Source organism: Gracilinanus agilis, chromosome 2, assembly GCF_016433145.1.
Source record: "Gracilinanus agilis isolate LMUSP501 chromosome 2, AgileGrace, whole genome shotgun sequence".
Classification (NCBI taxonomy): Eukaryota; Metazoa; Chordata; class Mammalia; order Didelphimorphia; family Didelphidae; genus Gracilinanus; species Gracilinanus agilis.
Window position 1 is genome coordinate 338,767,185 of NC_058131.1, and position 20,308 is coordinate 338,787,492.

At 35.2% G+C, this 20,308-nt stretch overlaps 1 protein-coding gene across 2 annotated transcripts in view; it reads right to left on the reverse strand.

The window, feature by feature from the left end:
• Positions 1-20,308, reverse strand: part of RALGAPB (Ral GTPase activating protein non-catalytic subunit beta) — a 77,979-nt gene that overhangs the window by 45,789 nt on the left and 11,882 nt on the right. For both annotated transcript variants that reach the window (XM_044664316.1, XM_044664314.1), the window contains exons 7-12: positions 11,345-11,493; positions 11,000-11,216; positions 6,518-6,719; positions 2,825-2,992; positions 1,529-1,643; positions 1,009-1,156 (exon numbers count right to left, since the gene is read on the reverse strand). In XM_044664316.1, the coding sequence (XP_044520251.1) occupies positions 1,009-1,156; positions 1,529-1,643; positions 2,825-2,992; positions 6,518-6,719; positions 11,000-11,216; positions 11,345-11,493 (999 nt within the window). The remainder of the gene's footprint in view (positions 1-1,008; positions 1,157-1,528; positions 1,644-2,824; positions 2,993-6,517; positions 6,720-10,999; positions 11,217-11,344; positions 11,494-20,308) is intronic.

The following is a 20,308-nucleotide window of genomic DNA, read 5'->3' on the forward strand; positions in this document are numbered from 1 at the left end:
ATCACTGAAAGAATAATCTTTTTCTCATGACTCAACCTAGACATGTTATACTTTAGTTTAAAACCTTATTATCTACCAAGTAAATGTCTAATTCCACAGCCTTGCACTTTAGGCTCTCTGCAATTTGCTACCATTCGATCCTTCCAATCTTGTTCTCCAACTACACTTTTCTCCCCAGTTGTACTCTATGTTCCAGCCAGATTACAAAACTTACCTCCTTGAATTTTCCCAACTGTGCCTTCATGCTTATTCTCTATGCCAGAATATCCTTCCCTTTCCTTCTCTGCCTATTGCTTTTAGAGCACAGGTCAAATGTTACTTTCTCTATAAAGTCTTCTTAATGACCCCTTTCCCACCATAAATGGGCTTCCCTTCCTTGGATCTAAACACTATTTGCTCTCTCTACATAAAAAAAAAAAAAAATATATATATATATATATATATAGTAAGACAGTAAGTGTATATGCATATTTCCTCTACTAGACTGTAAACTGTGGAGAGGGGCAGAGACATCTGTCTTTCCTAAACTTTTTCTTTCTTCTGACACAGTACACTGAACATTTTTTGGTAGTGCAGTACTATGATTTCAGTATACAGTAGTCCCAGTGTAGAAATTTGTTCTACCAATGCAGATTAGCAATTTCTCTTAAATTTATAATCTTACAAAAAGGTATCCAGCAAGGTTAAGTGACTTGCCTCCTGTCTCACAACTGATATTTGTCAGAGGTCGGACTTAAAGTTAATCTAACTCCCAGACCAACTCTCTACCCATGATGCAACCCTACCTCACCCTTTGAATATAGTTAATGCTTAATACATTTTGTAGAAATTAATATAAAAGTCAAATTCTTCCAGTTTCAGTCTTCACCTAATCCAAGTACAGTGTCATTGTAACTACTGCTGTTATTCAGTTTATATCACATCAGTCAGCCTTGCCTTGCCTTGATGACATGCCCATGGTCAGTACTGCCTGAGATTTTAACTTATACAAGAAGTATGAACACAAACCTAATATCATCTGAGTGTTGTTGGGGTCCGTTTCAGTTTGCAAGGCACCTATTAGAATATTCACAAGCCTCAATTTCAGTGACAGAAAAGTTATTGGTTTATCATATGAAGAGCTGTCGTCATTACTAAACTTTCCTTCCAGAACCACCTAGGGAAAAAATAAATAACATTGAACATTAACTATCCTGAATAACGAACTCAAGCAAAAGAGCTGCTCTAGAGGGAGAAGAAAGTATCTGCCTGCAACCATGGCTTCTAATCTTATCACTTCCAGCTACTTTGCCCTCTGTTGGGCCATAAAAACATAAGTTATCTATATCTTATCTCAAGAACAAATGTTCAGTAAGCTATGATGGCAGACTGAGAAAAGGGAATAGCACCGTTAAGTAAGACCTCAAATCATTAAATCACTCACACTTGGAATACAGAAAAAAAAATTCTATTCTCATTTTTGAAAGCTACTTTGACCTGAATTAGCACCCAAGAATGGGGACATAAGGAATTCTAAATAAAATATTACCTCTGACTTGACATTGCCAAAATGATGAGGGAGAGGCAACAAGGAAAGTAGGATATTAATAGAGGCTCTTCTCAGCTCTGTTGGGTTTACATAGGTTTTGAATTTTGAGAGTTCCCTGCAAATGGATAAAATAATAAACAGCTTAGAAAAGAGCAGAAGGAAATTCAGAAAGTGATGTAAAAAAGCAAGTAGTTTTGAAACTACCATGTTAAATTAAAAATATAGTTAAAAAAAGCCCAAAACAATACATAGTATTGCAGATAGTAAAGATTCGTGGTTTTATAGTCTTCTTTTTCTGTTTTTTGTATAAGGAGATGGTCAAGATAGTTGATATTTGTCAAATGATTAATAGTTAAAAGAAAATTGATTAATGATTAAAAATTAAAAGAAAAAATAAATGGCTCATAGTAATTCTGAAATGAATAGTACCTACCAGGGGTATTCTGAGGATTAAATGAAATAATATTTGTAAAGCACTTAGTACAATGCACATAATAGGCACCTATTAAATGCTATTCCCTTCCTTTGCTTCACAATTATATCTTCTACCTTATAAATGATTACTTTTACTGAGAATGGTAGTATTATGTTTTGTGAATTCCTATGCTAACTAATATATAAAGATGAAGCCTTTTCCCAAGTATGGCATATCAAAACCCAAGACTGAGAGTAAGAATTGGAAGACACCTTAAAGATCCTCTATTCTAACTCCCAACATTTGTATAAATGAGAAAAATTGAGACTATAAGGCTCAATGTCATACCCAGTATGATAAGACACAGAAGTGCTAAGACTTAAACTTAGGCCCTTTTGACTTCAAATTTAGTGATTTCTTTACTACCATACTGTTCTATCATACGCAGTTCTGATCTAATCTTCTTTAATGTCTTCAGGACAAGCCCAAACTGACTTAAAACGGTTGACTCATGACAGAGAATATGGATGTGGGATGGGGTCATGATATACTGCCACTCAGCTGACATGTTGGTTTTGCAGAATTGCCTTTTAAAATTTATTATAAAGGATGACTTGTCAGGGAGAAAAAGAGGGGAGGGAATACATTTAGAAATGAAAGTGATGTAAGAACAAAAAATATACTAATGAAACTAGCATAAAGAGACTTCAAAAATAGAATAGATCCAGGCACCTGACAGCCTTCAGGTGGAAAGGGGGTCTTTTCAGTTACTGAGTGCCTTGGAAGGTGAGGCAGAACAGACAAGGAAGGACACGCACAGTGGCAAAATCTAACTGAAAGCAAACCTCCTGTCTAAAACAATGTAAAACAGTATAACTTACCTATCAGGCAATATGGTTTCAAGAGCTGAAATAAAGTAAGGAACCACAACATCAATCCCTTTCAGGTCACAGCAGAACAAAGGAGGTGAGTTTAGAATAATGCTGGCCAAGACAGGGTGGCATACATAATCAGTTATCTGCAAACCTTGAATTAAAAGCATGTAAAATCTAGGAAAGTAAGAGAAAGATTTTAAATATATGGAACTACAATGTTCCGTTAATCATTATCAGATAATATTAATTTTTGGCAGTCAACTGAAAGTACATTCCTGCCTTTTATCATATCCACCTTTAAAAGATATTTATACCGTAGCAAAAGCTGCCATTTAAAGGCAAAAAGTGGCAAGCCAGTTAGTTATCTATTTGTAATGAATCTAAAATATTGGCTGACCCCTTCCCACAGGGCTTTTCTAAAGTTGTTTTGCCAAAGTCCAAAGGATTAAAAAGTAATTACAGTGATTATCAATAAATAACCTATTTTTGACATATTGCAAAATTTTCGGCATTTCATAAGCATTCATCTTAGCATTGTTTTAATAAAATATTCGCTTAAAAAAAACATTTAAAGGAAAGTGGGAAAACATTTTCATTCAATCTTAGATCTCTGTGTCAAGAGGAAAAGAAAAAGTTAGGAGGTATTAGAGGAGGATTTCTTAACCTGTAGAATCCACTGACCTCAAAGGGGTCCATGAACATACTTCAAAGGTCTATGAATTTGGATGGGAAGAAAATTGCATCTTTATTTTCACTATCCTACAACAGAAATTCAGCATTTCCTTTAGTTATTTTAAAATATTCTGAGGGTCCACAAGGCTTCACCAAATTGCCAAAGGGGTGCATAACACAAAAATGGTTAAGAATCCTTCTTAGGGAGGAAACAAAGCTGAAGTAGGCTATTTAAACAGCTTCTTATTTGCATATGAAACCTGCTACCAGACATGTGAGAGTGTGCTGTTCCCTAAGGGATGCTCATCTCATCAGTGCCAGGGTTTCTTAGATTGCACCTAAATGCAACTTCTCCTTTTACTCCCCCATACAAACTTACCCAGCATTCTTTCTTCAATCATTCAAATGTTAGTAATTAAAATTATATTTCCTCCATGAAAACATTTTTGGATGACTCAGAAGATAATTTCTTCCTTGCCTCACCATGCTTTAGGCAAATTCACGTGACTTTATGATTAACATTTCACTTATGTCAGTATTTCAAGATCTGTAACCCACCAGTGTCTGTATTTCCTTTGCTCATTTACAATTCCATTAGCATCAGAAAATGGCCATAGAATTATACAATCTCAGGGATATATGGGACTTAAGGAACCATTTGGTCTAACTGTTACCTGAACCAGAATGCCTTCTGCCATAAAACTGGCAAATAGTCCTTTAGATTTTGCTATCTTCTAAACTAGTCCCATGTCCTTTGTAGAGAGTATTAATTTTACAAAGGGCCAAAATTATGCTTTGTTGAAATGTCTATGCATTGCTCCCAATTCACCCCAAGCAGAATTGTCATTCCTATCCCATGTGACATCCCTTAAAATATTTAAAAGATAGCTATAGTGCTCCCACCTGCTACCAAATCTTTTCCAAGCAAAACTATCTACTACTTTTGACCAGACTAAAAATTTCTAGTTCTTTTCATATGGTATAATCTCAAAGTCTTTCATCATTATAATGGCTGCTCTCCTCTGGATATTCTTGTTTTATCAATATCCTCTTAAAATGTGTCACCCAGAATTGAACATAATACTCTAGAAGTATTCAAAACAGGACAGAGTGATAGGACTATCACTTCTCTTGTTCTGGAGATGATACTTCTAGATTCAGCCCAAGATTACGTCAGTTTTTGCTTTGTTTTTTTCCTGCTATGTCATACTATTGACTTATACTTGGCTATGAGAGCTGCTAAGTAGGAAAATTCATGACTCTCTAGTCTTTCCCATTAATCTAGGCTAGTCTTCAGATGACAGAGATACAGTCCATCACTAGACCGGTACATGAAGTTTCTCAAGGTTGTAGTCTGTTAGCATGGCCTTTGAAAACCTAAGGTCAACTTCCATGTCAAAATCAGGCAATGGAAGACTTTATTAGATAAACTTTATCCTCTGCTATTATGGAATGAAAACACTATGTTTTGTATAGTAACTTTTAAAGTTTTCCTTATCTATCTTGGCTTACCTTATAAATTTTCCCTAGATAACCTAGAATAGGAACTAATTCAATAATTCACTTTATGCCTTACATAACTTAATACTACCATATATAAAGGTACTTTAATGCATTTGATGATAAATCATACCAAGAACCAGTTTATTTGATTGCATGGCCATATTAGGCCATGAAATACTGACATTTAGTCCCCCTTTTTTGGAGGGGTAAAGCAAATTAGGATCCAGGAAACTACTAGACCATGGGCTACCTGGGTGCAAAAACTACATCTGATTTCTTTTTATATGTCCTCCACAACTTAGGAGAGTGAAATGCCCATGGTGAGCTCTTAATACATGTTGAAAGAATGAATAGGGGCTTTAAAAAATGTCATAAGTTTAGTTGGAAGAGGATGGAAAGATGGTGGAGGGAAAACATGCAGTGAGATCTGCTGGTAACAAGGAAAGGAAGATGGACCAAATGAAGGGCAAGTAATAAAGGAGTTATACTGATCTAAGTCAAACTGGAGGAAGGATGAGGCCAGTATGAAGCTTTAAAAAAAAAGCACAAATGGGGGCAACTAAGTGGTTCTGTGGAATGAGAGCCAGGCCTAGAAATGAGAGGTCTTAGATTCAAATCTGGCCTCAGACACTTCCTAGCTATGTGATGCTGGGCAAGTCACTTGACCCCCATTGCCTACCCCTTGCCAATCTTCTGCTTTGGAACCAACATACAGTTATTGAATTCTAAGAGGGAAGGCAAGGGTTTCAAATTTTTGATTAAAAAATTTTAAAGCACAATTACATGGCATATACTTAAAGTTAATTATAGTGTAAAGAAAAGATATGGGGACAATGGGGCTAATGGTGTATATGCATATTAGCTTCTCTCAGAATTTACTCCTTTCTTCACAGGAAATAAGGAATAAGGAGTAAAATGCCCTTCTGCAATATAGAATCAATATTCAGAATACCATTTATTCAAGGTCTTTCTGTAAAGTATAAACAGTAGGTGCTCAAAAGGGAAATGGGTTTCTATTCACCGTGTCTAAAAAGGAAAATAATTATCTCAAAGGCCCAGGTACCCCAATCTGGAAGGAACCATGTATACTCTGTTGGATAAGTTCTTCTAAGGAATTCTGATGGGAAGAATAATTGTTGCCACCAAGGCCCAAGAAAGGAAATGTCCCAATTATTTAGAAACCTTTACAGGTATTTCTTTTCTTCTTTTTTTAAAACCCTCACCTTCCGTCTTAGAATCAATACTGTGTATTGGTTCCAAGGTGAAGAGTGGTAAGGGATAGGCAATGGGGCTTAAGTGACTTGCCCAGGGTCACACAGCTAGAAAGTGTCTGAGGCCAGATTTGAACCTAGAACCTCTCATCTCTAGGCCTGGCTCTCAATCTACCAAGCCACTCAGCTGCCCCCCTTCACAGGTATTTCAAATCACTGTCTACTTGTTTATTCAATCTACTGAGTCATAACATATTTATATTTTTTATAACTCATACTATAATAACGGAAAAACTATAATAAAGTCTTAGACCTGGATAAATAAGCTGGCAGAATCTCTTCTCCAGTCTTCTTGCTACAAAAAATCCTACACAGTGTCCCACAAGCCTCAGCTCTTCCTGCTTCATAATTATCAGGAAATTCACTTGCATCAAACATGGTACTGGAAGTCATGGTTTCTGTGGACATTTGTGACCCTTTCCGACGAAACTCCACATTAGTTTGTGTCGTCATAGCTGAGGAGAGAAAAGGCAGGGCTTTACTGTATTAGTCAACATGCCAAATAGGCTCATGGGATCCTGGACACAAAGATCCAATTTGGTCATTTTTTTTAAAACTACTTAAATAGGATCCAATAATGCTTCTGTTTAGCAACTATTTGTAAATTTAAGAATAAAGGGCTATTTGAATTATTTTCTAAGAATGGACAGCAGTTAAATCAGAGTGGCACTACAGATTTTAATAAACATTATACGAAGCATTTTTCAATTGGAACATATTTAGTCCACTTAAAATTATGCATATATCTATACACAGGTATAGATATATGATACAAAATAGGGCATTTTTCTTAGTTTCCATTTCTTTTCCTACAGAAGCTTTTTTAAGCGACGAAGAAAATTAGCCATTAAAACTTGCTTTTTTTTTTCCCCCTATTAGCAGTCTTCAATGTAAGAATCCATACAGGCAAAATAGTAGGCCAGTATCAGCGGTGGGAGAGGAATAAAATTCTCACCTGACTATAAAGCACAAACCAAATATTCTCCCAACCAAGCAAAACAAATATGAATTTCAACCATCACAGGTGAAAAACTAAATCGAAGTTGAGGCTGGGATATAAAAAGGAAGTTGGGATATGTAAATAGACAAAGAGGGAAATATCATGCTCATTATGGGGGAAGGGAGGTCACTGAAACAGAAGCCCTTTGAAAGTTGCTTTTATTTTTAACAAAAAATATCTGATTTAATATTATATTAAAATCATTACAAAACATCTTTTTAGATCTTTACAAAATTATGTAAATTATTTGGCATGTATAAGATATTTAATAGAATGTCTAAGCAAAGCATAAATCTTTATGCAACTTCCCATGAGCCATTTTGGTCCTGAATAAGCTATTTAGCATAATATACTTAGAAAACACTACATGCAGAATGCATACAAATCAAAACACTAGGTCTGTAAAAATAAGTTTAAAGCTTAAAAAAACAAAAAAGCCAAAACACAGTTAGTGCAAAGTCCTGGAATTCATGACATGACCAGACTAGTGTACAGAAATAATGGGATTGATTCAGGCAGATTAATTTTTGCTTTTGCCAACAATCTTCCCCATTCAAAACAGAAAAAAATTATTTTCCTTCCCAAATGCAAAAGCTACAAGAGACAATGACAATGACAATCAAATTAAAAATGGAATTATGAACAAAATAAAAAAACATGATTGCAATTAAGGAAAAGCTACTGGTTCCTACTTACAAGATTTATAAGAAAGAAGAATTTGGATAAAAGATGCTGCAAGATAATAGAAATAAATGGAAACAAATCAAAGGACAGCAGTAGTTATAAAATACTTTAAAGATGGTGAAATTTTATTATAGTTAAGAAGCTTTTAGCTTTTTTAAAAATTAGATTAAAAGCTTTATGATATAGCAAGCTAGTTCAAACACATAGGAAACTGGCATTCAGGTCCAAAATTATGATTTTTTATCATGCAAAACAATGAACGAAGAAAATTATACAATTACAAATAGTCAAGGCTTTGATCTGCTCGTATCAACGTGCATTGAAATTTGAATTCATTAACCCTTCCCAGCTCAATGTCACTTTTATGAAGCAAGGTACACTATAATTATAGTCTAAAACTAATAGGTTGAAGGAATAGGCATTTAAAATTGAGGCGAGCTGTATAGTAGAATCCTTCTGTGACTAGCCAGTACTTGCAAAATGTATGAAAATGGTAGTTCCTGGAGACCAATTTCCTATCCTATCTCCACAAACTCTGAGATTTCTCATACAGTAGCTTTTGATTTATTTTTCTACTTATACACTATCTCAATTATTTTACAGTCTTCACTATACTCTGGCAATTCTGTCTAAAGCATGTAAAAGAAAAAGTTCTTTGGTTCTTGAGTCAAATACAAAAACTGGTCTTATTCTGTTACAGAAAAACCATGACTAGAAACAGGAAAAGTTGTGCTGAACATACCCAATTCTGGATTCAGTACAAATGTTTTCTGGTGAAAAAGAAGGTATTATCTAAGATATTATTATTAGTATGGATACACAGGAACAAACTATTTAGAAATTAAAAAGACTCATAAGAACCCTACATGACAGTAAAATGAAGTTGAAATCTTCTGTGCTTATAGAGTCTAGGGCAAACAGTCAAATGCCTGAAATCAACTTTTGGAAAAAAGAAAAACAAAAATGTGCTTTGATAAAATTCTAAAGACACGTCTGACTACAAAACAAATAATTGTTTTAAATGTCAATGTGGGAGCAGCTGGGTAGCTCAGTGGATTGAGAGCCAGGCCTAGAGATGGTAGGTCCTAGGTTCAAATCTGGTCTCAGACACTTCCCAGTTGTGTGACCCTGGGCAAGTCACTTGACCCCCATTGCCTACCCTTACCACTCTTCTGCCTTAGAGCCAATACACAATATTGACTCCAAGACGGAAGGTAAGGGTTTAAAAAAAAAAAAGTCAATGTGGCTTGGAGCAACTCTGAATCAAAAGTAAATGTACATTCTAGAAAATGTCACTAACAGATGTTAAGTTTTCTTTTCAAAGTTGTTTCTAAACAGTTTCTACATACTTATTAGTAAATACTACTATTTATATTCCTTAATTTGTTCTTATAAAGCAAAACATTATGAAATTAAAATGTCAGACTTCTTTTGAATTGAGATTACTGAAAACATTAATTTGAAGCCAAAGAGCAGAAACCAGAAATATTCATTGTAAGATCTATTTGTGTATGACTAGGAATTACTATTTTAAATGCTCTTAAACCTTTATCTCTATTTGTGAAGGCAGTTTCCTACATTTATACTTTTTCTAAGCTTAAAAGAATTTGCTTTTTTTGCTTGTTTACATTTTTGGTTCTCATTCTGAAATAACTTAATGGTTAATACTTTGTTATATTCTGCTGGCATGTGATGAAAGCATGACCTCATGATAAAGTTAATAAAATAGAAAATCTCTTCTCTGAAATAAACATTCTCTATAGAATGGTTAATATTGACTATTCTTCATTCATTTTACTGTCCTTACTTGACTTCCATTCCCTAACCCCAGAAAAAAAGAAGTGCTTTCTTGTAAAGTAGTCAGTAAATTCTGGCTGATTCATGAATATAGTAACTACAAATATTTATTCAAAATATTCGAAAAACCCCAACACTACCACCTCTGGGCAAGGTAGCAAACAGACTAGGTATTTGTCTCTAATTGCATCAGATTTGTAATGGCAAATTTGGACACTGATATCATGGCTGAATTATTAATACTAATCTTAACAAAGCATATGATTAAGAATTACCATTCCAGCAATATGTACTTTAAAATTATGTTATAAAAGAGATTCACATATTTTTACATTTCACCATGATCAGTCATGCTTTCATAGACTAAAGTCAAATTGCTACAGTTTCACAAAAGAGAATTTGCTATGCTATATTCCAGTTTTTGTGTGAACGACTTTACTGACATTTTACCCCAGGCATACCCCACCTTAATTAATCAATCTAGTATGCAGAAACACAATGTTAAGCAAAATACCCTTATAGAAGACACTGAGCAGAGCTCTAACAGCAAGGATGGGGAATGCTGATGTGACAACATGGAAAAGGGGAGGAAGCAGAATTCTGAGTCACCTGTTTGGGCAACATCCATATGGACATAACAGTGCAATGGTGTTTGAGCGGCTATGGCAAGGTGTAAAAGTCTTAATGATGTTACTATGAAATGGTACTCGTTTAGGCAATGTTTTGTGGGGTATTCCTGATGCTAAGAAAAATACTTCACTTAAGACAAGTTCTTAAGTCAAAAAGTCACGATTCTTTGTATTGGTGTCACATACCTGGCTAACATAAAGGAGACTGCCAGGAAATAATTTGACATTAATTTTGAGTCAACCAAAATGAATATAATTTATGGCTCATTATGAAAAAAGAAAGAGAAAGAGTAAAGGCCAAACCCAACAAAACATATCTACAATGGGCTGGTGGCAAAAACTCCAATTTCGGTTGATTGAATTCATAGGGTTTAAAGCTGGATGGGACCTTAGAGATCCTCCAGTCCAATTTCCTCATTTTACAGAGGAGGAAACTGAAGCCCAGCGAGGGGGAAGGGACTTGCCCAAGATCACACAGGCAGTAAGTGGCAGTTCAGCTGGAAGGGGTTAACCATAATACACTGCTTTGTTAGAAAGAATTTTTTTTAGGTATGTTAATCTTGCAGGTAGGAAATGTCAGAAAACAAGAAAAGAAAAGTATATGTATCTGCTGAGCAATATTTACCAGTCATGCTGCTGTCTCTGTTTAGCCCATTGTGAAGTTTACAGTGAACAAATGCTGCATCAAATAACCACGATCCAAAAAGATTCAAGATGCTATTCACTTTAGGCCTTCTTGGAGCAGGCAGCGGTCGAGGCTCTGAACTAGTCTGGTTGGGACTAGACAGTGGAGAAGTGGAAGACGTCTGGTGTGGGACTTTAGAGGCATGACCAACATTAGCCTAGTAGAAGGACAAGAGGACCCCCCACCCGCAGGAAAAGTTTAAGACATAGGAGAAACCCAATTCAAGACCAGATGTTTAAAAAGTTAAGGTAGAAAATGAACTCTGATAATAATCAGAGATCTTACTGTGGAAGTCTTAATGGTTGCCTTATTCACAGTAACTGTTCGATGCCTTCGATTGTGGGGGGGAGTTGTGCTGCTGGCAGAGCTCTGGGGGAGGTTTAACCTGTTCACTGGTGTGGGTGGAGCACTATCACATCTAGGCCGAGAAATACCTAAAGTAAAAAATACAATAAAGAGGAGAAATGATCTTAGTTCAGAGATTGACATTACTCTTGACGCCATAATGCTTTACACGAATATCATTATAAACCACTTCCCCACTCAGAACTTATGGTTTTCATGCTAACAATATATTCATTCCTGACTGTTACCTCAACTTGCCACTGGGACCAGAGACTTGACCCTTTGACCCAACAGCTCCGTGGGCCACTTCTATCTTGACTGGTGGCTATCTCTTCAGGTACTTCTCTCCTCTCCCCTCCCCCTAACCCTGGCCAGTTCAACATTCTATACTCCTATAGCTCTATTAATCATCCCTTCTGAAACATGCCAAATCAAAATCCCTCCCCTGGTCACCACTCCTCTATACTCACTGTGCTCCCCATTAGAATATAAGTTCTTTTAAGAGTAGGGAGTAGCTTAGCTTTTAGTGTTTGGCCCATAGTAAGTTCTGAATAAATGTTTTTTTCCAATCACTTATGGCAAATAGTTTAGACTCAAGATCCTAAAATAAGTTCAGAGGTTTTTCTATGATGAAACTAGATATGAAAGAAAATATATTCTTTGAAAATATAACTTTTTAAAAATTTAATTAATTTAGAATATTTTTCCATGGTTACATGATTCATGAATCTCCCCCCTCCCATAGCCAACATGCAATTCCATTGGGTGTTATATGTATTAGTGATCAAGATCTATTTCCATATTATTAATATTTGCAAGAGTGATCTTTTAGTCTATATCCTCAATAATATCCCCATTGAACCATGTGATCAAGCAACTGTTTTCTTCTGTTTTTCTATTCCCATAGTTCTTTCTCTGGATGTGGATAGCATTCTTTCTCATATATAACTGAGTTTTGAAATTCTTGCTTATTTGACATTCTGTGACAAATTCTGACAAATCAAGTTGCACTGCTTGTGTTAAAGAATATCTGTCTTACAGTTCAGAAAGGTACTATTTTAATTTGAAACAAAAACCTTAAATGTAACTAGTACAAAAAGACAAAAGGTGCCAACTTTATGTGTGATCTTGATCCTATTCTCACCAGGCTACTTAAGGAGCCTTTCACTTTGGTTATCCTTTCAACTTTTTTCTAAAATTTTACCTACCTTTTAAAAAGCAACATTGATTTTTTTTTATCATGAGTGCCTTTTCTCCTGGCTTCTGTGATGTGATACTACTGTATTTTGATTATTTTTTTTCCTCTCTGCTCTTTCAGTTTCCTTTGCTGACTCATCATTCTCTTCCCACTGTTAAGTGTGGGCATCTGTCAAGGCTCTATCCTAGGCTCCCTTCTCTTCTCCTTCCCATTATTTCTCTTGATGATCTCATTAGCTTTCACTGTTTCAATGATCAAATTCTCTCTGAAGATGAATCCCAGAATTCTATACTTTGTCTTTGTACATATTTGACATATATCCCACGCTCCCTCCTGGTCCTATATCACCATTGTCTGCTACTTATCATTTCCATGTGGCTGTCCTGTAGGAATCTCAAACTCAAAACTCATACTTCCCCACAAACCAGACTCTTTAATTTCTGTTGAGTAAACCATCATCTTTCTAGTCTAGTACCTGAGGTTCACAACCTTGGACATAAGTCATTTAGGGCCTCCCTTCATAACATCTCATATCTGTTTTCCCTCTACTAAGACAACTTCCGTTCCAATTCAGGAACATATCACTCTTACCAGGACTACTACATTAGCCTCTTGATTGGTCTTCAGTATCTTCTCTCCAACACATATTTATCACAACAACCCACCCCTCAAATCTTCCATGGTCCCCTATTGCCTCTAACACAAAATACAAAAAAGACTGCATTTAAAGAGAGCCTTTTGCAATATGATTTCTATCTACTTTTGCACTTTTATTTCATATTAGTTCCTTCCTACACTATTTCTGTCCACCTGGCCTGCCTAGTTATTCCCCACACGGAGCATTCCATTTCCGGTCTCCATGCTGTATAATTAGAATCTACTCCCCAGGACTCTAAATCCCAGCATCCGACTTTCTCACATTTCATCCTTATGTTTTGGAGATAAAGTTTGTGTGTAACCCTACCCCGTTCTCTTTTCCCCACTAATGCGGTTGGAAAAACTTTTCTTTACTCAGGTTTTTACTTTTGTTCTTTTTATTTCTTTTACTTCAAGTGATTGTTAATAAATCTTATAAAATATAATATTTGGAGTTATTGGGTATTAATTTTAAATCTTACATTGTTAGTGACCACGAATTGATTAAGATGGGGAACTCATTTTACTGATTTGGTTTTGTCTTAGATATATTCTTGTTTGGGGATAACTCTTAAATTCCATGTGCCATCCCATCCCCAGAGCTCAGGCCAAGTTGAGAGAATGAATAGAGATCTTAAAACTATGATTGGCAAATTGTGTATGGAGATTCACTTAAAATGGCCTGAAATTGTCTGTCTGATCCTATTTTATTTTCATAGCAGGCCCAGAGAAGATCTGCACATCTCACCATTTGAGATGCTTTTTGGACATCCCCCTACGCAGGCTAAGCCTTTCTCTCCTGCATACAGATCATTACTGGGGGGTGGGAGGAGTGGGAAGAGGAAGGAATATTTCTATTGCTTCATATATACAGGATTTACAAATCAAATTGCAAGAATTCCATGAATCTGGAGCTGCTGTACAAGCAGAACCTATAGACTTCTCACTTCATGACTTGCACCTAGGTGACAAGGTGTATATAAAGAACTTCCAGTGCACTGGAACAACTCAACCCTGCCTGGGAAGGTCCATTCCAAGTTCTGTTAACCACTCCAACAGCTATCAAAATTGGAGAAAAGGACTCCTGGATCCATTATTGACATGTAAAGATATCTATAGATAATGAATGACTGTATCCTCTTATGCTTATTATATTTGCTGATTGTTTAAGATTTAATTTTGTTTTTAAGTTTACATATTAATTTACCTATAATATTCTGTTATACTATGTCACTTTCTGTTGTGTTTTGGCTTTTAGCTATATATTCTGTTGCACTATCTTTATTTGTACTGTCTTATGCATGGAAGTCCATAATCTAGTTGGACAAAATCTGTATTAGTAACCTTTGGAGAATTCGATGTGCTCTTGTGATTTTGGGGAATTTTGGTACTTCTTTGAATGCGCATTAGCTGCTGTACTATTGTTTTATAAAGCTGTTACTTTGTGAAAATCATGTATACTCACACTGTGGATCATGACCAAGTTAAAAAGGAAATGGATCTCATTTTTGAGTGAGAAACCTTTGTATTGTGCCTCTTCTTGGGTAACACAGTGTGTCACTGATTGTGAACTATATATTTTTGATTTTTAAAAAATTTTATCATTGTTTTTCCTTGTATATGCAATAAAGTATTTAAGTTTTCTTTTTCTCTCATTTTTTGTACTCGAAACATGTTACCAGTTTTAATGGTTTTTTGATTTTTGCACTAATATAAATTTAAAATGTCCATTAGCTCTAATATCAATGCATACTCAAAAGCTTTAGACTATGGAAATCTGCCAATGATTGTGTCTGATTCCAGGAGAAGGGATCACAAAAGAATCACTACACAGAGCTAAGGAGCACAAAGTTAATGTGCACAGTGCCTACAAGCACAAGGTCGAGAAGACCAACCAATCCTGGCGGGATTGATGAGATTCTGCACCAAGACAGGGTACTTAAATTTATTTTGGGGTTCAAGTAAGCGGCTGTTTGCAAAGTCAGATGCAGGATTCCCTTGTGCCAGATCCAGACTTTTGTCAAGTACCTCAGTTTGGCTGCCATTTTGGCTCCCCTATTCCTAAAAGTAATGGTAAAATCAGACCAGGGAATGTTATTTCCCTTTCCACTTCAAAATCTAGTCCCTTTTCTGTCTTTCATAATGCAGTATTTTCTGTAGCCCTGGCTACTGATTAGGTAAGTGCATAATTGCTACTACAGGCTAGTGGGACATAAATCACTTTAATTAGGCCCTGATTCAAGGACCTGTTATGGGCTTATTTTTTTCCTTACTTAGAATTTTTACACATGAGACTTTGATATTTTATTTTTCATCCAGAAGTTTTTTTATTTCCTTTTTTATTTGGGTTTTTTGATGCTTTTGATTTTCTTTTGGCAAATGATTCACATACCTCATAACTCAGTCATATATCTTGGGGTGATTTGTGTGTTGGTCAATATCCTCCTCAGGGGAGATTGTATTAGTGTCATAAAATTTTAGATTTATAAAAAATTTTCTTGTTTGAGAGTAATTTTAGGATAAGATACTTGCTACCTCCCTGAATCAAGAAAGTGAACTGTTTGGAGAAGGCACCATGTCTTTACATTTTGGAGATAAAATTTGTGTGTAACCCCACCTCACTCTCTTTTTCCCCTGCTAATGTGGTTGGGAAAACTTTTCTTTACTCAGGTTTTTACTTTTGTTCTTTTTATTTCTTTTACTTCAAGTGATTATTAATAAATCTTATAAAATATAATACTTGGGAGTTATTGGATATTAATTTTAAATCTTACAATGCTTTTGCACAAGTGATTCTTCATGTCTGGAATGCACTCCCTTCTCACCCTTGGCAAAGAACAACTCTAGTATACTTCCTATACAAGTTTTCTACTGCTCACCAATCTCCCCACTCCTTGCCCTGTTACTTTAATTTTGATCCTCTTGAAATTACTTTGTATTTACTTATATAAATATCATATCCCTCAGTGGAATATAAGCTTCTTATTCAGAGACGGTTTTGGTTTTTTTGTATCCAATGCCTAGTACAGTGCCTTGCACTTAATAAAGCTTTTTAAAATGAATTAGATGTTATCATCAAGTTGGTTATATTAGTGATAGAGAAAAGACAACAATTAAAAAACTGGAATAGATAATATCCTTAAGGGAAAATCCAATCTAAGAGAAGACTTAAGAAATGGTGGGATTTTATGGGCTGGATAACAAGCAAAGGACATTAAAAATATGGTCAGGATTCAGAAACTTGTCACAAAATTACCCTCTTAGCAACACAAAAAAGACTAAATAGATTGAAAAATTAGAAATATAAGAAGTGGTTCAATAAAAGTCTGAATATACTAAAGCCTACTGAGAGATAAAGGTACAATGGAGAGGTTCTGAACTTGGAATCAAAGTGTTTCATTGTGGTTCTTCCCATCACTTACTAGCCTTTATGACAGGGTCAATCACTTAGGTTTCCTCATCTATAAAATGATGGGGTACAACTATTAGATAACCACTAAGGTCCCTTCCAACTCTAAATCAACAATCTCTGAAAATGGGATTGAGCTGTGGTTTTAGGGTAACAGGTGAAATACAAGTATGAACTTCATGACAGAAGTTGCTAAAGTATTAGAATGGGCTAGTAAGAAGTAGGTGAATTTTTACAAATGTCATTTCTCTCAGTGAAACTTTATATGCTAAGGATTGATCATGTACAGGACTGGTTCTGAAAAAGTGACACTGAGACTGGTAGGTTTTAAGTAATATTCTATAAGAAAACCTCTTCTTTATTTCTGTCCACATAACTGTTATACCTTGGTTTCATCTACTTCCCTTCTTCCCTTGCATAATTATTGATTACCATTCCAACTGACTCTTTGCCAGTTTTCTTTATTTTTTTTTAAAGAGAAGTCAAGAAGATTATAGGTTTAGAGCTGGAAAGGGCCTTAGAGTTCACCCAGTCCAATGCCAGTATGTTAAAAATACGGAAACTGAAGCTGAAGGAGGTTGAGTAACTAGTTCAAGGTCATATAAGCAATAAAACTGGGAATTAAATCAAGACCTTCTGACTCCACATTCAACATATACTACACTGCCTTTCTGGGGGTTGTGAGAATACAATTGAATGAATACTCCTGATATTTTAATTTTAAAGGATTTAATAATAACAAAAATGAGAGAGAAAGGGATTCCTTCAGCCAAGTGAGCAGAACACAGAGCCAGAGACCCACACCTGCCACAACTTTACCAAAATAAAGCCCCAAAAGAGCCCCACTGATTGGGTTTCAGCCAAATTTATCTCTCAAATGTAACTTAAAATGATGCATCTCAGGTGCATCAAATTTCCACCAAAACAGGGCTTAAAATAAAATACCTTCAGTACCTCAAGAATCAATAATTTTGTCCTAGTGAATAAAGCTCCCACTGCTAAAGACTATAATTCCTCTATACCTTTAAAAGAGGGTTTCATGAACTATTATGCATGGAAAAAAAGTCCCTTAGTGGTCAACCTTCTGACAATGAGCTTCTCCAGATAACACATCATCAAACACTGAAGCTGTACCTTAAGTCTTTCCAGCTTAGTAGGACTTGTTGGATCTTGTGCTTGGCTGGCTTAAGTGTTTCAAAACTCTGACTGTAGAGGACTTGTGGGAAATAGGGTTTTCTTTCTGCCCTCTTTTCCTAAACAACATAGCATCCTGTGCATATTTCCAATGCTTTTTTTCTTTCTTTGTTTCTTTTCTGAAACCATGTAAGAGGCACACAGACCATAAGAGCCTTTAGGAATAGCCATTTGAAAAGATTCCTTTAGAAACATTTAAGGATAAGATGATTCCATTTCTGTTTGAGACAGTTCAGTTTAGGCCACGTAAACTCCTTGAGCCAGTGACTATTTTGTTTTTTTATCTTTGTGTATACAGACACTATGGGACAGACAATAACCATTTTCTAAGGAAATTTAATCAACATAGATCAATTTCTACAAGGACAATGACAGCCTAAAAAAAAACATCATGGCCAGTAAATGCTTAATTTCCTTTCCAAATGAAGAGATAAAAGAACTGATGGCAACAATGGATTAGAATATATATTTATTTTAAAAATCTAATGGTGGAGACTGCATAGGATTTTGAGAATCTCATTTCATAAAGCAGAAGAAGCAGTGGGGGAGGGAGAGGAGGATGATTTTACAGAAAATTTGGCAACAGACCCAACTAAACCTATATATCTGAAGGGCTTTTAAGTACAAAACTGTAAGGATGACTAGGGACATTAAAAATAAAGGGGAAAGACTTGAAACCCTATTCTCCACATCAGTGATGACAGAACAACATTTATTACTCACATTACTTATGTGAGTATATGAACTTATGAACTATGTAAAGAAATAAAAACAACACACTGTACTATATGTACTATAAAAGTGCATGAAGGACAAGCTAGGTTACTCAGTGGCCTGAGAGTCAGATGCAGAGAAAAAGAAATCTTGGGTTCAAATCTGGCCTTTAAATACTTCCTTAGTTGTCTGATCAGTCAAGTGACTGAAACTGCCTAGCCTTTAACTGTTCTTCTGCATTGGAACCAATATTGATTCGAAGATGGAAGGTAAGGTGTTAGCTTTTTGGAATTAGGGTTAGAAAATGAAACCATATTCTAATACATTAGGATGTCAGTTCGCTGAAAGTAAGGATTATTTCGTTCTTTGTGTTTATATCCCTAATAGCTAACCTAGTGCCTAGTACATAATAAAACACTTAAAAAATATAAGTTGATTGATTGGAAGCAACATAATTTTGAAAGACTGACTCTAAAGACATCTTAAAGAGTAAAGGACATTAAAGTCTTAGAAAAAAATCTCAGATCTTATTATTACACAAAAAAGATGGAGATAAAAATAGCAGTAATTTCTACTTCATGCTTTTTACCTTTTCATCTTTACAAAGAGATGAAATTATTCTTTATAGGGACAATCTACATCCACTTACCCTCTGAGGACATCCTCAATGAGAGTTTGAGAAGGGAACAAACATTTTTGTAAAGGATATTTTACAACAGACTACATCTTTATAATCATTTAATTGATTAAGTAGTATAGAAGATACAAGATCTAACTATGCTTATTTTTTGGTAGATGTTTCAGAAAAGCTCTCCAATGACAATATATCTACCAAAAATATGTCAAAATCTTGCAAAATTTCTTGAAAGATATGTAGGAGGTAATGAAAGAGTAATAGTGAAATTTTTCTGATGTGCCACTCTGCAAATGTATATCAATACATAGATAATAAGATCTAAAACACTGCAGTAGATATTTAAAGAAAGCCATAATCACTTAGGAGTTTGGCCTAATTAGTCACACATACAAAAGAAGACCAAGGAAAAAATGGAATGCTTATTTTCCAGACCATGATAAGCAGCTGAAAGGAAAATCCATAGAGCTGGTCCAAAAACAGAATAGGAAGAGAAGAAAGGGCTGTGCTGTCTATAGGAAATTGCATAGCACTTTAAAAAGTTTTATTTTTTCCACTTGCACAAAAATTTTTTAACATTCATTAAAATTTTTTTTTGAGTTCCAAATTCTCTCTTTCCACTCCCTCCTTCCCTCCTCATGAAAAGGCAAGCAATTTGATATAGGTTATACATGTGTAGTCATTGCTTAGCACTTTAAATGATTCTTTGTTTTTCTCTGAAACAAAGGCATTTTTTAAACATCAGAGTTCTTCTAGTGATACTATATGACTTGTAAATCATGGAATAATAGTATCTGAAAAATTCAAGCTATAAGTCACTAAAAAGGCAATGAAAAAGCACAAGGTGAATATGAATAAAATGTACCAGATTTATCAATAAATAAACTGAGCAGGAGAAGCAAGGTAAAAGATATTATCAAAAAGCTGTATGACCAGAAAAAAAGGCAGACTGGTGATGTATCAAGAGATAAACTGGAAGACTGCCTGCTGTATTGGTATCCACACAATATTAAGAAGTCTAGAAGAAGGCAACCAATGAAAGATTTATGGGAGGGAAAATGAGTTGCACAGGATGAGAAGGTATGTATGGGCTGTAATCTGCACCTTTGAGGAGAAAAT